Here is a 22999-nt window from a genome sequence, read left to right as displayed (position 1 = left end):
TGTAACGTCAGTTGTGATTGTAATTGTCTTTGTCTGTAGCTTTTGGAAATTATACGAATTAGACAAACTGCAAACGTTTATGAAAAGGAAGTTGTCAGTCAAATAACAACACTTAACTTTCACTAGAATGTCAATCAATTGCTCTTTGCAGTGGTCGAACTAGACACACTAAAAGAGGCACAATAGCGTAAAACAGTTCTTAATCAGGCGACAGGCATTCCGGATGAGTGCTATCTCCAGCCCACTAGTTAAATATGTAGAGGTTTAAAACCCCAAAGGGGGTCACTAAGCCGAATTCTCCAATTCTAATAATTCGACAGATGCGTGTATTGATTGGGGTTGGCGATATTTGTAGAGAATGAGCCAATTTGACCGAAACAGTAACAAAGCCAAGACCAGTGACAACTTACCTGACCCAAACAGCTGCGATAATTAACCCAGTTGCAATGAGTAGAACGGCCACGACCACACCTGTGTGCCAGTCGCGCCAACCTGTGCAGAGAAAACAGGTAGTTTTGAAACTGAAGGAAAAGCCATCCCTGACCTCCATCTTGATTCCAAACCTCCCGCAATACATTCAGTCACATATTGATTGAATGTGACAACAATCATCACATCTGTTTCTGTATCGTTAACACTGATGTGTATTTGAATTTGAAACAGCTTACAGACAATTGAACCGCATGGGATGTTTCCCTGGTCATGTTAACTAACCTTACTGCATTTAACATTGAGTCAGGATTTATAATATGTTTTTAAATAGATTGAGAAGAAAGACGAGGCGATGATGTACGTGTGTGTGTGTATATCTGTATATCTGTCTGTGTGTGTGTGTGCGTATGTGTAAATGTAGTGGAGGAGTGGAAGGGTAGTAGACACGAAGCCCAAGTCCAAGAGTCTTGTTTCAACTTTTTATTCAAGAAGACAATGCAAGAAAACATAGAGGCCGAAGCCGAAACCCGTAGACAGCAAAGCAAGTGTGGTGCCGTGTTCAGCTACTAGGAGCGAATGCATCCTTCTGCCGGTGTTCGGCTTATACTTAGCCCAACAACAAAAAATTGTCTGTTTCTGGTCACCCGACCGACCCGAAATTTCGGCGCCGACCCTAAACTTTTTTTTTTCCAAACTCCAATTTTTTTGTTTTTTTTGTTTTTGTGGTAAAGGACAGGGTGAGAAAATGAACAACAAAAACGTGTGAAAACGAAAGTCCGCTGACGATTTGTAAATGTGTTGAGTGTCTTGTCTCTATGTATAGTGAATCCAGTCTCTTTGCGCGATTTTTAAAGTTAGTTTTATTGGTCTACATTTGGGGTTAAAAAAAAAAAAAAAAAAAAAAAAAAAATCCCGACCTACCGACCCTATTTTTTTTTTAGCCATGTTACCAGAAACAGACAATTTTTTTTTTTGCCTTATAGCCCGTGTGTGTGTGTGTGTGTGTGTGTGTGTGTGTGTGAAGAACAATATAAGAAAAACTACAGGTGTTTATGAAGCTTTACATCTGTATTCTTCAAGATAATACTCCGACAAGTTGTTTCCCCTTTTGTTTTCGATACAGGTATTTGATGACGTCATATTCGGCTTTAAAGGAAAGCTAAGACCGCATCGTGGTGACCTATAGCTAGAGCTTAACTCTAATTAAGCTGATTAAACATTTTGCCACATAATGTTTGTCTCACTCCAGACGTTTGGATTGCATTTCAGCTCGGAATCTTTGAACTTAATCAAAGGGTTTGCTCATTAACATTCTAATCAAAACATGTTTGCATTGTCATTTCTCTTAATTTCCAAAATATAAAGATAAATATAGATATTTCATGTTTACTTTAACATTTTTAAAAACCTCGGGTTATACGAATTTGGTCCTGTGTTCGCATGCTCCGAAGACACCTGCTCAATCCGTCTCAGACTTCGGGATTCGGCTTACCAAGAATTACAGTAATATCGGAGATGACTGATTCTTCGTTTTGAAAAGAGTGTCTATCCCTTGTTTTCAGGCCGTCAGATTGACTAGACTCAATGTTTCAATTGATATCGCTTCTCGCAACTGTTTTCATTTTGTTTTTTCTTCATTGTCTAACCAGTGGCAGCAAACACGTTTGAGACTCTAAAGAAAATCGTCCATTAATCCATCCCAATGTTCGCATATAGTTACCTGTATTTCCATTGCTTCCTATTGGCGGCTGGGTAGCCTGTGCGGTACCTTAGTTGACATAAAAACACAGGATCAGTATTTTGCAGCAACTCTTGCCATGTCTAATTTCAAACACAACCTTAAAATCTCTCTCCTGAGCTATCATTGAGCAAACACAACCATTTTATTATAAATATCTAATGTCATTATTATTTGGGTGCGTCTCAGAATCTCGTCCTCTGTTTGTGACATTATCACCAAAAGTAAAATCTTCCCAGAAAACTTTGATAATACTATTTACACACTTCTCAGGGTGTACCTTTTCAGTTTAAACAAGAAAAAATATAACATTGCCTTTAGTTTGCCATATATTGAGCATTATTTGGACCATGTGTGCAAAATCACCCGTGTAACATGGAAACAATAAAAGACAAAAAAACTGCATTTATAAGGCTGAAAACGACTTTTATTCAGTTATTATTGTTGAATCACAAGCCATTATAGAGTTCAATATGAAATGACTACATGCAAACAACAAAATAATGTTTTTTTCAAAGTTCCATGCATTCGTCAAAATTTCAATACAAAAATGAAAATTAATTAATGATATCCTGATCAGAACATGTTGATACATGGCATTCATTCAGTCTTATTGACATTTAACCTTCACAATAGCATATATACAAAGATTTGTTGCTCTAAGACAAAATGTTAGAAAGTTACCCCAAAAGAATGCAAAATGGTCACCGATGTAACATGGAAACATCACTTTTGTAACAAAGAAACGGTTATGCCTTTTCCCACAAACTTTACTAAATGAAGCTGATTTTGCAACCAGATTCTTCTTAGGTAAAATGCCAAACACTAAAACAGGAACAGAAAGAAAAAAAGCTGGACAAAATCAAGCAAACTTTGCCCAAAAAAAGAGAAACATTAATGAAAAGTTCATCACCGACGTAACTCGGAAACGAACAACCAGACATGTATTATAAGGTTTGACATGAAGAATGCAAATGTTCAAAAGTGGTTCATTCAATTGTTAAGACAATAAATCAAAGGCATTGGTTACATATAGAACAGTTGCCACTTGCAGTTAATTAATTTATTTTAAAAGAAATAATGCCCCCTGGCATTGAAGGTGGGGTCACGAATCATGGTTGCATCAGATGTAGGGACTAAGGAAATATCATCGATCCCTGGAAAGCAATAGTAGTTCCCCTCCGGTTTCCTTCGAAGGAACGTTACCACCAGTTCATCAGGTCGAATCTCTTGCACCTGAAACATGCAAGTACCTGCGATTTCAACTAAAGATTGATGCAATATGTGTACTAGTTTCACTAACATGAATTTGTTTAATGTCTATCAAGATTTTGATGCATCCACATTCACTGGCTAAAAACAAAATAAAGTAATTATTTTGTTCAGACTTACCATTCCATTGAACATACAACTTTTACAATTAAAGAAAACATTGACACTTACCGTTCCTTTAAATGGATTTCGGAAATTTAATTTTGATCATAATTTTTTTAATTTTTAATTTTCAGAGATTGTTTTTAATCCAAATATAACATATACATATGTTTTTGGAATCAGGAAATGATTTAGAATAAGATGAACGTAAATGTGGATCATTTTATATAAAAAAAAAAATTATTAAAATTTTCAGATTTTTAATGGCCAAAGTCATTAATTAATTTTTAAGCAACCAAGCTGAAATGCAATACCGAAGTCCGGCCTTTGTCGAAGATTGCTTGGCCAAAATTTCAATCAATTTAATTGAAAAATGAGGGTGTGACAGTGCCGCCTCAACTTTTACAAAAAGCCGGATATGACGTCATCAAAAGTATTTGTCGAAAAAAAGAAAAAAACGTCCAGGGATATCATACCCAGGAACTCTTATGTCAAATTTCATAAAGATCGGTCAAGTAGTTTAGTCTGAATCGCTCTACACACACACACGCACAGACAGACAGACACACACACACACATACACCACGACCCTCGTTTCGATTCCCCCTCTATGTTAAAACATTTAGTCAAGTTTTGACTAGGTGAAATCGAAAGAAAAACTATTATTAACAAATGTTTAGCCTAATTTTTCACTTCATAGAATATCATTGCAGCAAAATCTCACCTTTTCTCAAGAACCTTGGGTGTTGATCACTGTCGTAACAAAATCACAGACTTCGGAAACATTCTCGAAATCTTTCTTCGCTGCTGGAAGCTGAACTATTTCTCTCTGTAACTGCGCATGCGTAGTCACCCGCACCTCTAAGTCACTACGCGCAAAATAGTTCTAATCTTTCTTCAAAACTCTGAACATTATTTGCAAAACCGTTCACCATCGTAACTGAATTTTGAAGAAGCATGTCATATTGCGCAACTTTCAACTTAGTTTGCAGATGCAATTTTGAGAAAATAATACTTAAATAACATTTAGCTTAGCGATTTTCTATGCCCTTTCATGTCAAGATCGTGTTGAAGATGAATATGCAAATTCTAAAGTTCAAATTTAGGACTTGTTGCTGTTGCACGCGTGTGGAAACCTATGTTACGACAGTGATGGCAAACTTTCAAGCGATTAATTTCGTTTAAAAAAACAATTCTGTGGACAAAATAACATTTCAACTGTCAAGTACACTTAAACCAAACACACATAACAAGAATAGCAGTCCTTGGACATTCTAAAGGATTCTTGTAGTGAGGTGCAAAACTAGTTGATGGTTCATGTCACAGATCAGACCTCCATTTTTCACGCATCCAATCATTTCTTTCGCAAATCAACCTTCATAATAATCATGCAAAATACTCAGTTTTGTTTGTACTATTTCTTTATTCATTTTACTTCTCAAAAATACCAATATCATGATTTAAAATTCAGTATGTTTCAATTGTGGGCTAATTTGATTATGGCACACACAAAAGGTTCAGTTTCTGAGACGCACCCATTAATTCTTTCTGGAGGGAAGACCAAAAGCTTGGTTTTAGTCGAAATGGGTAGGGGTAGGCAGTAGTTTGAAGCATTACAGTCAACATTTAGCACGTAAGGAGGTATTCATATTTGTATCGTGATTAAAGGGATACCTCACCTTGCATGAAAGACAGTTTTAGAAATATGCCAAGACATTTTACACAATTTTAATGTCATGTTTGTTCATGTTCGTGCCTGGAATTTAGTTTCAAACTGGTTTTTTTAATTTTTTACATTTGCTGGTATGAGAATGCCCTTAACTCGGGTTATTCTTGTTCAGTGTTGCAATCGGTGCCTAGAAAAAACACCTCTAGCTCTAGCTTTAGGGAACGAACGGACTTTAAGAGACGATTGTGTGCGACCTGACATATCACAGATTGACACAGACCTAGTGCGGCTACCTGTTTTTGTCCTCTGTCAGGTTTCTTCAGGTGTGATCATGTGTTTGTTGATTTGCACACACATATCCACAGTGGGTATTTTGTAAATTATTTAGTATTGATAATTATGTGTGAACAAAATGATACCCAATTTTCAAGATTCAATCATTTAAAAAAATAAGCGTGTAATGCTTTGTTTTGTTTCTTATTTCGTTACTTTAGTGCCGATTGAACTTAAAGGTACAGTAAGCCTCCCGTAAACCATCACAGATACTGTCAGGCTTTTACACACAGTACAAACACCCTTCCATTTGAACGCTCACCAAACGGGAACATCCTAGGTGCCCTACGTAAAGAGCGAGCAATTTTCAAAGAATTAATTTTGCGGATTGTCTCAGTAGACAATTGGACCGTGGTGCGTTTTGGCGCTAGACCTAACTTTTAAAATCTAAATAATAAATTGTCAGTTTGTTACACAAACATTCTTAAATCATAACAGAAATATTTTTTCATCAAGACAAGATCAGTACAATTCGAAGTTTTGAAAGTTTGAAAAAAGAAAAGCCCGGAAGCAGGGTCACGCAAGGTCGTGGTTCTCGTAGCAGACGACGGTTTATGGCTATCGCCAGTTCCTCTGAACAGTCAAAAGCCATCGCTAGAGTTCTTGTGAACCACAGCCGTTTGTTTCGCGCGCGCATAGTCAGAGGTACTTAATAACGTGCTATTGCAGATAAGCTCACAGCGAGTCGCATTCAAATTACTAACTGACGACTACATTGTGAAAAAGGGAAACTTGATCACACGAGTTCACGATGGCTCAGGGGTAAGATAAACCACGCAAAAATAAATGCTTTGAAAATTGCTCGCTCTTTACGGAGGGCACCTAGGATGTTCTCAAGCGGTGAGTGTTTAAATGAAAGTGTGTTTGTACTGTGTGTAAAAGCCTGACAGTATCTGTGATGGTTTACGGGAGGCTTACTGTGCCTTTAAAGAACAAATATCACTTTTGGAAATGTCTGATCACTTCGATTACTTAACTCCACTCTTACTTATAGGTTATTGGTTCTTACCGACATCTAAAACGCAGCTCTTGACCCCTTCCGCTGGAGGAATTGTGTCGCAGTTAAATGTTGCGTTCCTTGTTTTGGGTACTAGCATGACTGCTCTGTCTGTCACTGTTTCCGGTGCTTGGAAACCGTCTGTCACTTCACAATGTGGCTGTCCATTGAAAAAATTACACGAGACTTTCCTCTCTGGGTAAAAGAATAAAATAAAAAACACAATTTACACACATACGTTTTCAACGAAGTGGTCCTATTTAGAAATGTGCTTGAAAGTACTCTTGACATCGGAATATACACTAGAGTTTTTATCACAAGTCTCACTTCCATTTACACCGAGAATACATCTTCGACAAGGATGACAAAATGAGTACAAAAAACCCTGTATAGATCAACATGAGAGAAGCAAGACAATGAATTGGTGGGCTGAAAGGCAGTTCTTGAAATGGGAGATGGAATTTTGTCTTACAATTACGGGGGGTTTGTTTGCTGAAAACATGGTCAATGTGTAAAAGGAAGACAAAAAGAAGAGGAAGAAGGAGCAAAAGAAAGAGTACATTTTTGGCTTTTGTTGTATGAATGGTTGGCTTACCTCTTGCAGCTTTTCCGAAATCCTGGTACAAAGCAAAACTTTTCCCAAGCCTGCCCACATTCACCGGAAAAATGCAAGTGAGATTTCCATATTCAGAATCATCCGACGGCGTAATCTGGCAGCTGATCACTGTTCCTGTATTGAAAAATGTGTAAAAGACTAGATTCACAGTAACAATGGATATAGCATAGCATAGCATAACATAGCTTAACATAACATAGCATAACATAGCATAACATAACATAGCATAACATAACATAACATAACATAGGTCATGCAAGGGTAGTCCACCTACTTCTTCATTGTCCCCAAAACAGGCAGTGTATGATTTGTGATGCACGTGCAAGTGCTGGCCGGCCTTTCACCAACACAATGCTTACCATGAGATTAACATGCATGAATGAAAGACATACTTAAAGGCACAGTAAGCCTCCCGTAAACCATCACAGATACTGTCAGACTTTTACACACAGTACAAACACCCTTTCATTTAAACACTCACCGCTTGAGAACATCCTAGGTGCCCTCCGTAAAGAGCGAGCAATTTTCAAAGCATTTATTTTTGCGTGGTTTATCTTACCCCTGAGCCATCGTGAACCCGTGTTCTCCCGTTTTCTTTTTATTACAATTTAGTCGTCAGTTGTGATTTCTATGCGACTCGCTTTAAGCTTATCTGCAATAGCACGTTATTGTGTATTCCTGAATCTAAAACGCAACAAACGGCTGCGAGTCACACGAACTAGAGCGGTGGAGGTTGACCGTTCAGAGGAACTGGCGCTATGCAGAACCGTCGTCTGCTACGAGAAAGATGTTTGATGTGACACGTTTCCGGGCTTTTCTTTTTTTTTAACTTTCAAAACTTCGAATTGTACTGATCTTGTCTTGATGATAAAAAGATTTCTTTTATGATTTAAGAATGTTTGTGTAACAAGCTGTCAATTTATTATTCAGATTTTAAAAGTTAGGTCTAGCCTGATGCGGTAAGTCCACGAAAAAAAAATCTTTCAAAATGTCTCACTCTCGACAGAAAGCAGCCAGGATGTCCCCGTTCGGTGAGCGTTCAAATGGAAGTATGCTTGCACTGTATGTAGGCTCGGGGAATTGAGTGATGGTTTACGGAAGGCTTACTGTGCCTTTAATCATATGTTTTTAAACAACACACAGGAATCACAATTACAAAAGTGGAAAACTTCTGTGCAGAACATAGGCGGACATGCCCTAGATCGACACCCATCTCTAGAATATCTTCAGCAGAGGAGCAGGATCATAACACACACACACAAATGTGTCGTGTATTTATCTGTTGCAACATGTCTGGTTAAATTAGTTTTAAGCCAGGAAAGTATTGATATATTTAATTATTCCCCCCTCTGCTTCTTTACCTCTGTAAACTTGTAGGGGTAGTTATTTTTCGATAATGACCCAGCAACCAAACAAATAACGACCCAGCAACAGCCTGAATCCTCGATAGTGCAATGGGTTGAGAGGTTGTTCTGTTTCGGTACTACTTTTTGCGACTGAAAAGTTCCGAACGCTCTAATGTACGAAGTATACATCTCTGGAGCAAACAATACAAACATACCGCATTTAAATTAACAACTACAGGCCTGAACACATGAATCTCCATATAAAATCCATGAGTTCGGTTGTTTTCTGAATCTAGATCTGCCGTGCTCAAACCGTTCATCACAAGCAATTTCCCAAGGCAAGTAACTCATACTTTGTCTAGCGACAAGAGTAGTTCCCCTTCTTTTCACTCAGTTCCTTCGACAACAGACTGCAATCCGACGGTCAGTTTTCAACAATATTTCATTTAATAAACAGATCACACGCAACCAAATGCACACATCTCATCAATTTAAACAACATAAAGGGGTTTCATACACTATTTTCCCCAGAAAACTGAACTTCATACAGTTTTTAACGTTGGAACACGGGTGCAAAAGTTCGTCTGCTAGTCCCATTTGACGAAAAAACATTATCCTAAGCGATACCAAAACATATACAGAACACACAATATCTGCCTTTGCCGCCACAGCAGAATAACAGCATATCTGTGAACTTGATTTTAGCCCAAAATAGGAAAACTGACAAGAAGTGTTAACAGAATGGAATGATTTGCACGGAACTATACAACCGCGCATTAATCGATCGCCTGCGCAGGTTGACTGGTTGAGAGAATAGGATTCGATCAAACTTTCGCAAAAAAACTCCTCTTTTCTTTGAATAACTGAAGAAAGGAGGAATAAAGAGGTTACACACCTCGTCTCAGTGATTATACAAAATAATGGTCTCAGTTCGCGGTCATGAAAAAGCTCGCTAAAGCTCGCATTTTTCATGATCCGCTAACTTCGACCATTATTTTTAATAATCACTGAGACTCGGCATGTAACCTCTACTTATTCATCCTCGCACGTGTGCGCGTACACACCACACACACACACGCACACACACACACACACACACACACACACACACACACACACACACACACACGCCAACACACACACACAACACACATACACACCCGCACACACACACACACACAACCAAAAACAAACTTTGATTACAATCAAATTAAGATCACTGATTTAACCAAGGCGTTTCAACGTGTGAGCACTTATGACACACTGCAAACAATTATGTTCTATTACAACGTTTGTACCGCTCCCTGGTGGGTAAAACAACTTACCGGCAGTTGAAGTTGGGAGTACACTCGCGATGACGAGCAAATAGAACTGAATCCTGCACATTTTAGAAATAATATTTCAACAGCTATAGAAGCAAGTACTCACGTCACGCTTGCACTAAAATCTTTTTCAGGGGAGCTTTTCCATGCTTTTTCCTACCGGAGGGAAGGAATTCATTCCACTGAACACATTTAACAAAACTGAGACACATTTAAACGAGGGGAATTGTGCTTTCTGTGTCTGCTTTTCGAAGTGAATCGAGGCAAGTAGCCTACACTCAATACGGATACGTGTCGTAAGTCTCAGCGCCTTGCCGTTCGGGGGTTTATGTTCTTGACACATCGGCGACTTCGATGTATACGAATCAGAATGATTAAATATGGACTGAAGCGTGAAGGAAAGATTCAAGAAAATATTGAGCATCCTTACAACCTCCTGGGATGGTTGGGACTTGATAAAATCTGACATACGTTGTGCTGACGTATGGAAGGGTTTGCCGCTACGTGAACACGTACCTAATCACCACACGCAGCGCGACCCGCATGTGAGATACGTGTCCTGGTACGGGACGTAGCCGACAGGTGACGCGGTATCAAAACCTCCGGCCCGGCCTATTAAGTATGTCGATCTTCCCACACTGCAGCGCGCTTGGAGTGGCGACTTAACTAGATCGGGAAACTCCGAAACAACAGCCTGTGATCGAAGAAATAACGACGCGAGAGTCTCACTTTCACCGTGATTCTGCGCAACTCTCTACCACCTGTCCTACCCCACAGTGTGTGTGCCAGGCTTAATTACGGACACACACAACCTTGACCAGGGCGGGATCCAGGGGGGGAGGGGGTGGGGGTGGGGTGGTCCTGTTGCCTGGACCCCAACCCCCCCCCCTCCCTGGCCTGACCATGTCACGTACCTCCTCAAAGTGTAACAACAAAAAAATCATGACAAATACTCCCAGAATGATGCGCCAGATTGCACATGTTTTCATCTAGATTAAATTTTTTCGGGGGGGGGGGGGGGGGGCATGCCCCCGGAACCCCCTGGGAGGTTCGGGTGCTTCGCACCCTCAACTAATGTACGTACCCCTACTACAATTGGGACCCCACTCCCCCTCCACTCACCCTACTTAGGTCCGGCCCTGTTGACTATAGCGTACAAAATAGCTTACACAATATGCACACTGGCAACACAGCTGTTAATCTTGATTTATCTATTTGCCACTGGAGGACGACAGACATTGTCAGTGAAAACGGGTATAAACCTGACTAAAATGACTAGGCCTACAGTAATAATGAGTGGAAAAGACTGTTCACTTTACTGATTGTTTATTCAGCGTAGTAGTATCTCTCTTTTTATATTTAGTCAAGTTTTGACTAAATATTTTAACATCGAGGGGGAATCGAAACGAGGGTCGTGGTGTATGTGTGTGCGTGTGTGTGTGTGTGTGTCTGTGTGTGTGTGTAGAGCGATTCAGACTAAACTACTGGACCGATCTTTATCAAATTTGACATGAGAGTTCCTGGATATGAAATTCCCGAACGTTTTTTTCATTTTTTTGATAAATGTCTTTGATGACGTCATATCCGGCTTTTCGTGAAAGTTGAGGCGGCACTGTCACGCCCTCATTTTTCAACCAAATTGGTTGAAATTTTGGTCAAGTAATCTTCGACGAAGCCCGGACTTCGGTAGTGCATTTCAGCTTGGTGGCTTAAAAATTAATTTATGACTTTGGTCATTAAAAATCTGAAAATTGTAAAAAAAAATAAAAATTTATAAAACGATCCAAATTTACGTTCATCTTATTCTCCATCATTTTCTGATTCCAAAAACATATAAATATGTTATATTTGGATTAAAAACAAGCTCTGAAAATTAAATATATAAAAATTATTATCAAAATTAAATTGTCCAAATCAATTTAAAAACACTTTCATCTTGTTCCTTTTCGGTTCCTGATTCCAAAAACATATAGATATGATATGTTTGGATTATAAACACGCTCAGAAAGTTAAAACAAAGAGAGGTACAGAAAAGCGTGCTATCCTTCTTAGCGCAACTACTACCCCGCTCTTCTTGTCAATTTCACTGCCTTTGCCATGAGCGGCACTGGACTGACGATGCTACGAGTATACGGTCTTGCTGAAAAATGGCATTGCGTTCAGTTTCATTCTGTGAGTTCGACAGCTACTTGACTAAATATTGTATTTTCGCCTTACGCGACTTGTTTCCTCTCTGTCTTTATATACATATGTCTCTCTGATACACATATGTGTGTGTGTGTGTGTGTCACAGTGTGTGTGTGTGTGTGAGTGTATCTATCTATATATATATATACGACTTGTGTCTGTGTGTGTGTGTGTCTGTGTGTGAGTTCGCGATGCACGGCCAAAGTTCTCGATGGACCTGCTTCAAATTTGGTGGACATATTCAGGTAGACCCGGGACAGGACACAACCTGGTCGATATTTCAACACGTGCTCTCAGCGCGCAGCGCTGAACCGATTTTGGTTCCACCTCAGCTACCCGGGCCCCCATACCGACACACCAAAGCCAAAGTTCTCGGTGGATCTTTTTCAAATTTGGACACCGTATTCAGCTACACCCCGGACACAATATCATCGATGAGATATTTCAACACGTGCTCTCAGCGCGCAGCGCTGAACCGATTTTGGTTTTTGTGTTCATTTCACCATTATAAGTAACTCTTCCTTATCTTCTCATCTTCTCCAGGTTTTCAGCGTTTACCTCCCTTCCTTCGTATGGTGCACTATAATATGAGTGGGGCGTCTTCGGATATTCCCGGCGTTCTGTTACTATTTTTAGAAGGTACGGCTTCTCTGTGTTTGTGTGTGTGTGTGTGTTTGTGTGTGTGTGTGTGTGTGTGTGTGTGTGTGTGTGTGTGTGTGTGTGTGTCTCTCTATGTGAGCAACACCTGGGGATTGTTCAGTTCTCTTTGTGATGTGGTCTGGCGGCTTTTGTGTATTTGTATGTACTGGCCTTCCTTTGAAAAGCCATAACAGTTCAAAAGGGCTTACAGATAAGCTATAAATTGCTCAATCCTGTTTGAGTGAAGTTCGCCTCCAAAGGTGATTAACACGGTTACATTCGTCGACAAGGATGGGACTCGATATGGTCAGGAATGGCATTATGGCCACTGAATCATTTTCGTGCTGTTCCCATTCCACGAATCTGGGAGGGACCTAAGCTTGGCGGGTCCATTGTTCGGACCCGGCGAAGCCGGCGTACGGCTCTAAGTACTTCTTCCCGGCGAAGCCGGCTACCCGGCGAAGCGGGTATTCATTCTAGTATATATATATATACGACTTGTGTCTGTGTGTCTGTGTGTCTGTGTATGTGTGTCTTCGCGATGCACGGCCAAAGTTCTCGATGGATCTGCTTCAAATTTGGTGGGCTTATTCAGAGAGACCCCGGACACAACCTCATCGATGAGATATTTCAACACGTGCTCTCAGCGCGCAGCGCTGAACCGATTTTGGTTCCACCTCAGCTACCCGGGCCCCCATACCGACACACCAAAGCCAAAGTTCTCGGAGGATCTTTTTCAAATTTGGACACCGTATTCAGCTACACCCCGGACACAATATCATCGATGAGATATTTCAACACGTGCTCTCAGCGCGCAGCGCTGAACCGATTTTGGTTTTTGTGTTCATTTCACCATTCCCAGTAACTCTTCCTTATCTTCTCCATGTTTTCAGCGTTTACCTCCCTTCCTTCGTATGGTGCACTATAGTATGAGGGGGCATCTTCGGATATTCCCGGCGTTCTGTTACTATTTTTAGAAGGTCACCGCAGTGTCCAGAACGTAAATTGGACCCGTAAATTATCCTCACTGTGAAAGTGCAAAGGTCGAATAAATTTATAGCCACGCGAAAAATACACTGTCATCTATCTCTCTATATATACTGCTTTTCTGTGTTTTTGTGTGTGTGTGTGTGTGTGTGTGTGTGTGTGTGTGTGTGTGTGTGTGTGTGTGTGTGTGTGTGTGTCTCTCTATGTGGGCAACACCTGTGGATTGTTCAGTTCTGTTTGTGATGTGGTCTGGCGGCTTTTGTGTATTTGTATGTACTGGCCTTCCTTTCAGAAGCCATAACAGTTCAAAAGGGCTTAGAGATAAGCTCTAAATTGATCAGTCATGTTTGAGTGGAGTTCGCCTCCAAAGTTGATTAACACGGTTACATTCGTCGACAAGGATGGGACTCGATATGGTCAGGAATGGCATTATGGCCACTGAATCATTTTCGTGCTGTTCCCATTCCACGAATCTGGGAGGGACCTAAGCTTGGCGGGTTCATTGTTCGAAGCCGGCGTACGGCTCTGCCGGGAAGAAGTAGAGCCGAATACCGGGTGAGTGGCGCTCCGTACGCCGGCTTCGCCGGGTGAGTGGCGCACCGTACGCGATTGACGCCACACGAAGGAAAACTTCTTAAAATAGTAACGGGAATATGGATGAAAGCGTTGTGGACAGTGACCTTCTAAAAATAGTAACGGGAATATGGATTGACGCCACACGAAGGAAGGGAGGTAAACGCGCCAAACACTGGAGAAGATAAGGAAGAGTTACTGGGAATGGCTGTAGTGGATGTAACAAAAAAAAATCGGTTCAGCGCTGCGCGCTGAGAGCACGTGTTGAAATATCTCATCGACCAGATTGTGTCCGGGGTGTACCTGAATATGGCCACCAAATTTGAAACAGATCCATCGAAAACCTTGGCCGCGCATCGCGAACAGACAGACAGACAGACAGACACAAGACGTATATATATATATATATAGATGTGTGTTTGTGTGTGTGTGTGTGTGTGTGTGTGTATGTGTGTGTGTGTGTGTGTGTGTGTGTGTGTGTGTGTGTGCGTGCGCGCTTGCGCAGGTTTGTGAAAAGTGTGTGTGTATGCGTGCCTGTTTGTCGGAGTGCGTTTGTATATATTGCAATGCTTGTTCTCACAGAGAGAGAGAGAGAGAGAGAGAGAGAGAGAGAGAGAGAGAGAGAGAGAGAGAGAGAGAGAGAGAGAGAGAGAGAGAGAGAGAGAGAGGGAGAGAGGCCGGAGGTTTGTGAAAAGTGTGTGTGTATGCGTGCCTGTTTGTCGGAGTGCGTTTGTATATATTGCAATGCTTGTTCTCACAGAGAGAGAGAGAGAGAGAGAGAGAGAGAGAGAGAGAGAGAGAGAGAGAGAGGGAGAGGGAGAGAGGCCGGAGGTTTGTGAAAAGTGTGTGTGTATGCGTGCCTGTTTGTCGGAGTGCGTTTGTATATATTGCAATGCTTGTTCTCACAGAGAGAGAGAGAGAGAGAGAGAGAGAGAGAGAGAGAGAGAGAGAGAGGGAGAGGGAGAGAGGCCGGAGGTTTGTGAAAAGTGTGTGTGTATGCGTGCCTGTGTGTCGGAGTGCGTTTGTATATATTGCAATGCTTGTTCTCACAGAGAGAGAGAGAGAGGGAGAGAGGAAGAGTGGCCGGAAAAGTGTGTGTGTTCGTGTAAACCCGCAGAAATAGGTTTGCACACTTGTCAATGATTTCTCAGAAAAATCGGTACGGGATTCGGCAGCTACAGAAAGAGAAATCGCCTGGGCCGGATGGCATCACCAACGAGATGCTTCAACGACTTGGCCCATCAGCGAGAAAGGTGCTGCTGACGATCTTCAACGCCAGTTGGACACATGCCTCAGTACCTCAAGCTTGGAGAGATGCAACAATGATACCTATCCACAAAAAGGGAAAAGACAAAACCAGGGCTGACAGCTATAGGCCCATTAGTCTAACCAGCTGCGTGGGGAAGCTTATGGAGAGACTCATCAACAACAGGCTAATCTGGTACCTGGAAGAGAAAAAGATCATCTCTGACAACCAGGCTGGATTCAGACAACACAGATCCACCGAGGATCAGGTTGCCTATATTGCACAAGAAGTTGAAGATGCACTCCAAGACAAGAAACATACTGTCGCAGTCTGGATAGATCTTGAAAAAGCCTTCGACAAGGTGTGGAAAGAGGGTCTGAAACTGAAAATGCACCAATATGGGATCACGGGACACACGTACGACTGGATCAGCCAATACCTCACCAACAGGAAAGCCAGGGTACAGAACAAAAGATTCCAGAGCAGGCAAAGAACCATGAAGGAAGGCGTCCCACAAGGCGGAGTCCTCTCGCCTACGCTGTTCATCATCTTCATGAATGACATCCTAGAAGATATCCCTGCATGGATCCATGGCGCAGTATATGCAGATGACCTGGTCATTTGGTGTTCGGAGCAGTATGTGACTACTGCCACAGTGCGAGTGCAGGACGCCTTGAGAAGGATAGAAAGATGGACAAGGAAGTGGTTAGTGACCATCAATGCCAGTAAAACAAACTACACCATCTTCAGTCTCGCCGCCAAGAAACAGACTGCACACCTCCAGGTGAATGGCCACAACCTACCACAAGACAATACACCCACATACCTTGGAGTTACCTTTGATCCCAGGATGACATGGAAACACCAAACAGAGAAGTGCGCAGCCAGAGCCAGACTGTGAACAGCACTAATGAAGAAACTTTCTGGGACATCCTGGGGAGCGGATCACAACATCCAGAAGAAGCTGTACCTTGGACGAGTAAGATCTGTCCTAGAGTACGGAGCAGCTGCATGGAGTACAGCAGCAAAATCCAACTTCGACAAACTTGCCCGAATGCAGAACCAAGCATCTAGAATCATCACAGGTGCACTCAAGTCGACTCCAATCCAGGCTATGGACACATTGACTGGCCTAGAGAGCCTTGAAAGCAGACGAGACACCAACGTCCTTACACTAGCTGCCAAGTTCAAGAGGATGCAGAACCACCCAATGCACAAGAGAATGTCGGAGCCCACCAAATGCAGACTGAAGCGCAGCAGTTTTGTCCACAACGTGAGGAGACTTGAACGACAGGATCCAGAACTCATGCAGCAGGGCAACAGGATAATACCAACGCACTCGACTGTACCAGCTTGGAAGAGAGAGCAATTCCCCGAAGTCAGAGAGAGCATTCCTGGCATTCTCAAAAAGGGCATCCAAACAGAAGGGGAGAGGAAAGCAGTGACCCTGGACCACATAGATCACGTCTATCCCAAAGAACATTGGATCCATACATAAGCAGAAGATGCAACCAGAAATGGAGGTGGCGGAATTGTCATCAAACTGAAGGATGAAAGACAACTACAGCAGGCTATTCCAACTGGAAAGTTCTCTACGAACTACAAGGCTGAGGCTGATGCACTACAAACAGCAGCCCGAATGTTACACGAGAACAGGGAAACAACCCGCTCCAGAGTGGTTATCTTCTCTGATGCCTTATCAGTCCTGCAAGCAGTCCAGAACCCACGGAACAAGGAACTGAACACCCTTGCCTCTGCACTGACCAACTTACAGCAATCCACTGAGCAAACAGTCATCCAGTGGATTCCATCACACTGCAACATACAGGGCAATGAGGAAGCTGACCGTCTGGCAAAAGAAGGTGGACAGCTCCCACAGGATGAACAAGAAGTCACCTATGAAGAGGCCAAGACTATAGTCAAGGAGAAGCAGAAGAGAAGATGGCTCCACCAACACCCAGACTACAACAAAAAGGATGCCTACTACCTCCTACCCAGAGATGACCAAGTGGTCATTGTGAGACTGAGAACAGGCCATTGCAGACTCAAACATCACCTGTATACCAAATTCCACATTGGTGATTCTGCATCGTGCCCCTGTGGCACTTCCTGCAGGACTGTCCAACACACCAAAACTTGCGAGCAGAGACCTGGCCTGCTGACACACCGATGAGGGACAAACTCTATGGACCCATGGAGAGCCTCCGGCGTACAGCAGCCTTCATCAGGGCCTCCGGAGTTGCTGTCTGAGCGAACGACGAAGAAGAAGAAAAATCGGTTCACCCAAAAAGTAAGGTCCCTTGTCGTGCACCAATTTTGTTACGGTATATTCTGCTTAGAAATGTTGTCAAAATCAACATTTCAGTCTGAATCCAAAAGTCACTTTTTGTTGCTAACGCGTGAGAACACTAGTCTTGTCATACCAACCTGTATCACTTAGCCAGTAACACGAAACACATACCTGACAATTAGGGAAGCTACGCTCCGATAACTTCAGTTTTTGTTGGACACCATGTCATCAAATAGCAATAAGTTTTGATCTCATTTGCCAATTACAAAATAATTAATTTCAAAACGTGCATATTGTACTATTTTTATGTGGGATCTATTTTAGATAAACCAACTCGTTACCTTGATGAACCAATTCCATAGCAGATGAGCAAACAAATCTAATTTAATTTCTTTAGACATTACAGTGACAACAGAACTCACTGGATTATAAAGAAGCATTCCACAAAGATCCATCTCAAAGTAAATAGTGGAAGTGTGTGTGTGTGTTGTGTGTTGTGTGTTGTATGTGTGTGTGTGTGTGTGTGTGTGTGTGTGTGTGTGTGTGTGTGTGTGTGTGTGTGTGTGTGTGTGTGTTTGGTCGTGTGCTTGGTCGTGTGTTTTTGTACGTGTATGTGTATTGTTTCCATTTTCGGGTTTTCCTTCTTATATTGGCTTGCCAAACGTATTCAAAGCCATTCGGTGTTTTACGTTGATGAACTTAGTCTGTGTGGGGCTCGTGGACACGCGAGCGCGCGCTGGTGTATGTGTGTGTGTGTTCGTGTAAACCCGCACAAATAGGTTCGCACACTTGTCATTTCTCTGAACAAATCGGTTCACCCAAAAACGTAAGGTACCTTTTCGTGCACCCATTTTTTATCGGTATATTCTATGTACGTGTGTGCGTGCACTGCATTCAGTGCAGCCAGATGCAGATCACCACCTAGATAGCCATGCACCTTCCACTATTTCCGCTGTAACGTTTCATTCAGCTTTGAACTAATGTCCCATATGACGTATTAAGTGTGACCCTCCACCACGGAATGAGTCGCATGTCACCTTTGCATGATTTTCATATTTTTACATTTTCCTAAAGAGTTTTTTATGCTCTATCCAGTGGTGAAAACCGTTTTAGAAAAGAGCGAACACTTTTTGAGTTATAAGCCTGTGACTAAGGTGACCCTCACACTGTTACCAGACACTCCCCGGACTTATATTAAGCCTAGCGCAGAACCGCGCGAGGTGACATGCGACTCATTTCGTGGATTTTGTCGCCGATTTTGTTTTGTTTTTGCCAGTGTGGCATGACAGCTGAGTCAGATAAAGGTAATGTAACGTGCGCGCTGTGCAGGAGCTGCTGAGACGAAACACAAACAGGACTGATAGAAACCAAACATATCGAACTGCTAGCGTAGAATATATGTGTGGGAACTACGTGCTGTACACAGTACGTGCTACCCGTAGCTTGGCAGTCACCCAGCTCACACAATCAGCGGATTGAAGCAAATGACGACCACTGCACGTCACTGTCATTACAAAATCATCTTGAAATAAAGTATGAGTTCGACAAAGAATGACGATGAACATAAATTGAGAAATTAACAGGGAGAGAAACGATAGAGTTACTGACCTCTGAGTCAAGCCTGTGTCGGCCATGTTAAAATGCCAAGCCGGCAAATGTCTGGCCGGTTCGTCCGGAATATTCCAGCTCAACCACCACAAAAACAATACATCGTTCGTACGAATGCTTATTCGGAGATATTCTTGAAAATAAGGTTTCTTAATTTGTGTCAATGCAATTTACTTTAAACGTGAGATTAACACACAAAGACTAGCTGACAGTAAAACACACAACTGTCGAACGGGACGCTGCAAGCTGACTACAACACAGTATCGATCAAGTATGCGTGCACATTGTTTTTCTTTGAATGCAGAAAGTTAGGTCATTGCGAGCGAGCAAGAGAGAGAGAGAGAGAGAGAGAGAGAGAGAGAGAGAGAGAGAGAGAGAGAGAGAGAGAGAGAGAGAGAGAGAGGAAGGGAGGGAGGGGTACGAAGGCAACACGTGTTGGCTGTGGTGGTGGCATGGGGGAGGAGGATGGTGCTTATGAAGAAAACAAATCACCATCACAAAACAAGGCAGTAATTGACACTCACGTTGTTTACAGGACTCGGAGATCGGGTCGGACAACGTATTGCAACTAGGAAAAGCACAGTATAGCATTGTTTTCAAATTGTGTCCTTGAAACATTCCTTGGAAAAAAACAGTCGAAAACTGTCAATGATCTCACACGTACCTGTCTTGGTGATCATTAAAGTGAAATGTAACACTCTTGACTTTTCAAGTTTAGTTTAGAAAATTCAATTATGTTAAGAAAGGGGGTAGGGGATTTTATGTGTTAAATGAATAACACAAATACAGGAATAAATGTTTTCAAAATCCTTTTATTATCTTGTCTGTCTTTTCTTTTTTTCAACAAAATACAAACTTCCAAGAATGAAATACAAGAACTAAAAAACCAGTGTTAAACTTAAACCCAGTGTTCATAAGGTGCTTCACCAATCTTAGAACAAAGACCACTCAGACTAATGTGAAAAACCCAGACTGGTTGGCTCTGAAAATTAAACAAACGTTTTCTTTTTACCACACAATAAAACACAAATAATATTTACCAGATGTTACCAGAGGCTAGTAATTATGACTAACCCTTACCACACAATAAAACACAAATAATATTTACCAGATGTTACCAGAGGCTAGTAATTATGACTAACCCTTACCACACAATAAAACACAAATAATATTTACCAGATGTTACCAGAGGCTAGTAATTATGACTAATAATTACCACATAGTTACTGTGTTCCAACACACCACTATCATTACATCATTCCACATTATCAACTAAAAACAGCTGATATTTATACATCACTTACTATTTACCAACTATAAACAGTAATCTTCTCCCTAACACAGGAGTAACATTTTGCCAACTGTGATCAATTCCATCTTCATTGACAGAAACAGAAAGACTATATGTTATCCTACAAGACAGTGACTAACCATCTTAGATTTACTTTGTAACAATACCACACATCACTATGTGTTCTATTCCACCATCGTTACAAACTCAAAACTAGCTACAAGAAGTGTCCATGCATAATCACATTTATCTGCAGTGATAAACTGACCACTATGACCAAACTTGTTCAAATCACAATGTCTAAATCACTTGGAATAAAATCTCACCTCAAACATCTCAAATAAAACACTAGTCACAAACACTTTTTTCATAAAATAGAGGCAGCCAACTTTCCAATAATGCAGCGCGCTTTCGGCTTTCTTTACAAAACCTAAACCCTATTTAACTTCAAAACATCAGTTACACACTTATGTTTCTGTCTACGCACTTCATACAAACAAACTACAACCAAAAATACAAATGTTCTGCACTGTTTCTGTGACAGGTGCTTTTGTCAAAAAAACCACAACATGGTCAAATTACAAATATTCAAATTTCAGAACAGATTTACAAAAGTAACCACTCCAATTTATGCTATCCGTCTTGCTAAACTAATAACTAATCATATTTCAAGCAGATGACAATGTAGAAATCAATATTCACCTGATTTAGAACCAAAATGTTCTCCAAAGATTTCCCACCAACTTGGCGGCTTTTCAACAGAGGGCGGAAGTGAAGCTAAAATTCTAAAAATCGAACTGGAAAATATCTAACAATAAATGTCTTAAAATAAAATAAAATGTCTTTACAACTTATTACAGTTTATAATTAATACCTAATCAAAATAACACATTTAAAACAGCTTGAACAATTTAATTAAAAAAAAGAAAAAAAAGAAACTTAGTTAGCCAAGTTGAAAAGACTAATGAAAGGGAGGTAACAATCAATGTACCCAAATTACCAAAATAACAACAGTTGCTTCCCTTTAACTACTAACCTAAATCTTTCTGTGTACATGTTCAAAACAAGACCATAGGTTTTGAATGTGTTACATGAAACACAAGAAAATAACCGGAAAGAATATGAATCAAGGGAAATTCATCTCAACAAAATATGCCCCACCCCCCAACACCCCAATAAGTAACAAACATAGGATAATGTTTATCTTCTTACGAAACGACCCCGTCGTATGAACGTTTGGCCATGTATCTCGTATTTAGTGTTTCCGTCCGGTGCATATATCGCCCTTGTCCGATTAAAACCTCGTAACTCGATTTTTTGCGAAATCTACTTTTTTACATCAAAATAGGGGACAGTTAAAAATGGGTACAAAAATACCTCGTATATCATTTTGGCAAAACCGCGAACCAAAATTACACGTAACTTGAGTTACGAGCTTTTTCTCGTTCGCGTGTTTTTCAGTTTGGGCAGATGCAAACCTCGTATGTCGAATTACAAGTTTTCTAACATCTAAACACGGCTGTAAATGAACTGTTTCCGTTACATAATATGAGGCTACGTTAAGATGTCCGTACGCTCAGAGTTTAGGTAAAATTAAATATTAGCGTCATTAATGAAGTTAGAAGTGCCCAGATTACGTATTGTGCAGTAAAATGACAAACTACGACATCAGTTATTGTTCAAATGATTGTTTTGTTAGTATTTTTCCTTTGCTGAGTACAAAAACATAACTACAAAGAGAGATTAAGTAGTTGAAGTATTCTGACATATCTCTTAAAGGCATATGTACGCGCTCCCGTGTTTACAAAGTGTAGTTTGCCCATAATCGATGTCAAACGCACCATAAGACCATATAATGACGATATGTCACCATGCGCGGACCATAATACATGCATTACAGCTTGTTCTAGCCTCTGAAAAAGTGAGGATGTCAACAAAGCCGCGGTGTTAGCTCCCTTGCATCAACGTTACATGTGTTGCCAAATCTATAAATAGGACGATCCAGATCAAAATGAAAATTAACATATATATCTCAACATTGAAGGGGTCCTAGACCACAATATTTTGCAGGGAACTTAATTTAGCATGTCTCCAGCTGTTGGTAAAGCAATTAGCGTGTATAGTCATCGAGTACATATGGCTTTAACTATGTAATAGTTCAATCCTGAACTTCTGATCTTATTTGTTAGCTGAAGATGTACAGGTATGCATATGTCACGTACTGAAGTTGTGTTCTAGTGTCTGAATGCAGTCCGTCATGTCTGTCAGTGGGCCCTTCACACCTGAAAGCCAATCATTATCTTCGTTTGAAGATCTTAGGTTGTTGTGCTGTGTGTGCCTGAATAACAAGT

The 22999-nt window shown here is 41.1% G+C and overlaps 1 protein-coding gene across 1 annotated transcript in view; it reads right to left on the bottom strand.

The window, feature by feature from the left end:
* LOC138972688 (uncharacterized) overlaps nucleotides 1-19611 on the bottom strand; it is a 68751-nt gene extending 49140 nt beyond the window's left edge. The window contains exons 1-5 of the mRNA XM_070345338.1: nucleotides 19358-19611; nucleotides 9831-9883; nucleotides 7139-7273; nucleotides 6556-6738; nucleotides 2153-2200 (exon numbers count right to left, since the gene is read on the bottom strand). Coding sequence (XP_070201439.1) covers nucleotides 2153-2200; nucleotides 6556-6738; nucleotides 7139-7273; nucleotides 9831-9883; nucleotides 19358-19383 — 445 coding nt within the window. The 5' untranslated portion in view covers nucleotides 19384-19611. The remainder of the gene's footprint in view (nucleotides 1-2152; nucleotides 2201-6555; nucleotides 6739-7138; nucleotides 7274-9830; nucleotides 9884-19357) is intronic.
* Nucleotides 19612-22999: the final 3388 nt, after the last annotated feature.

Source organism: Littorina saxatilis, linkage group LG8 (genome assembly GCF_037325665.1).
Source record: "Littorina saxatilis isolate snail1 linkage group LG8, US_GU_Lsax_2.0, whole genome shotgun sequence".
Lineage (NCBI taxonomy): Eukaryota > Metazoa > Mollusca > Gastropoda > Littorinimorpha > Littorinidae > Littorina > Littorina saxatilis.
Note: the sequence above shows the minus strand (reverse complement) of the source record. Positions and strands in the feature narration are given on the sequence as shown.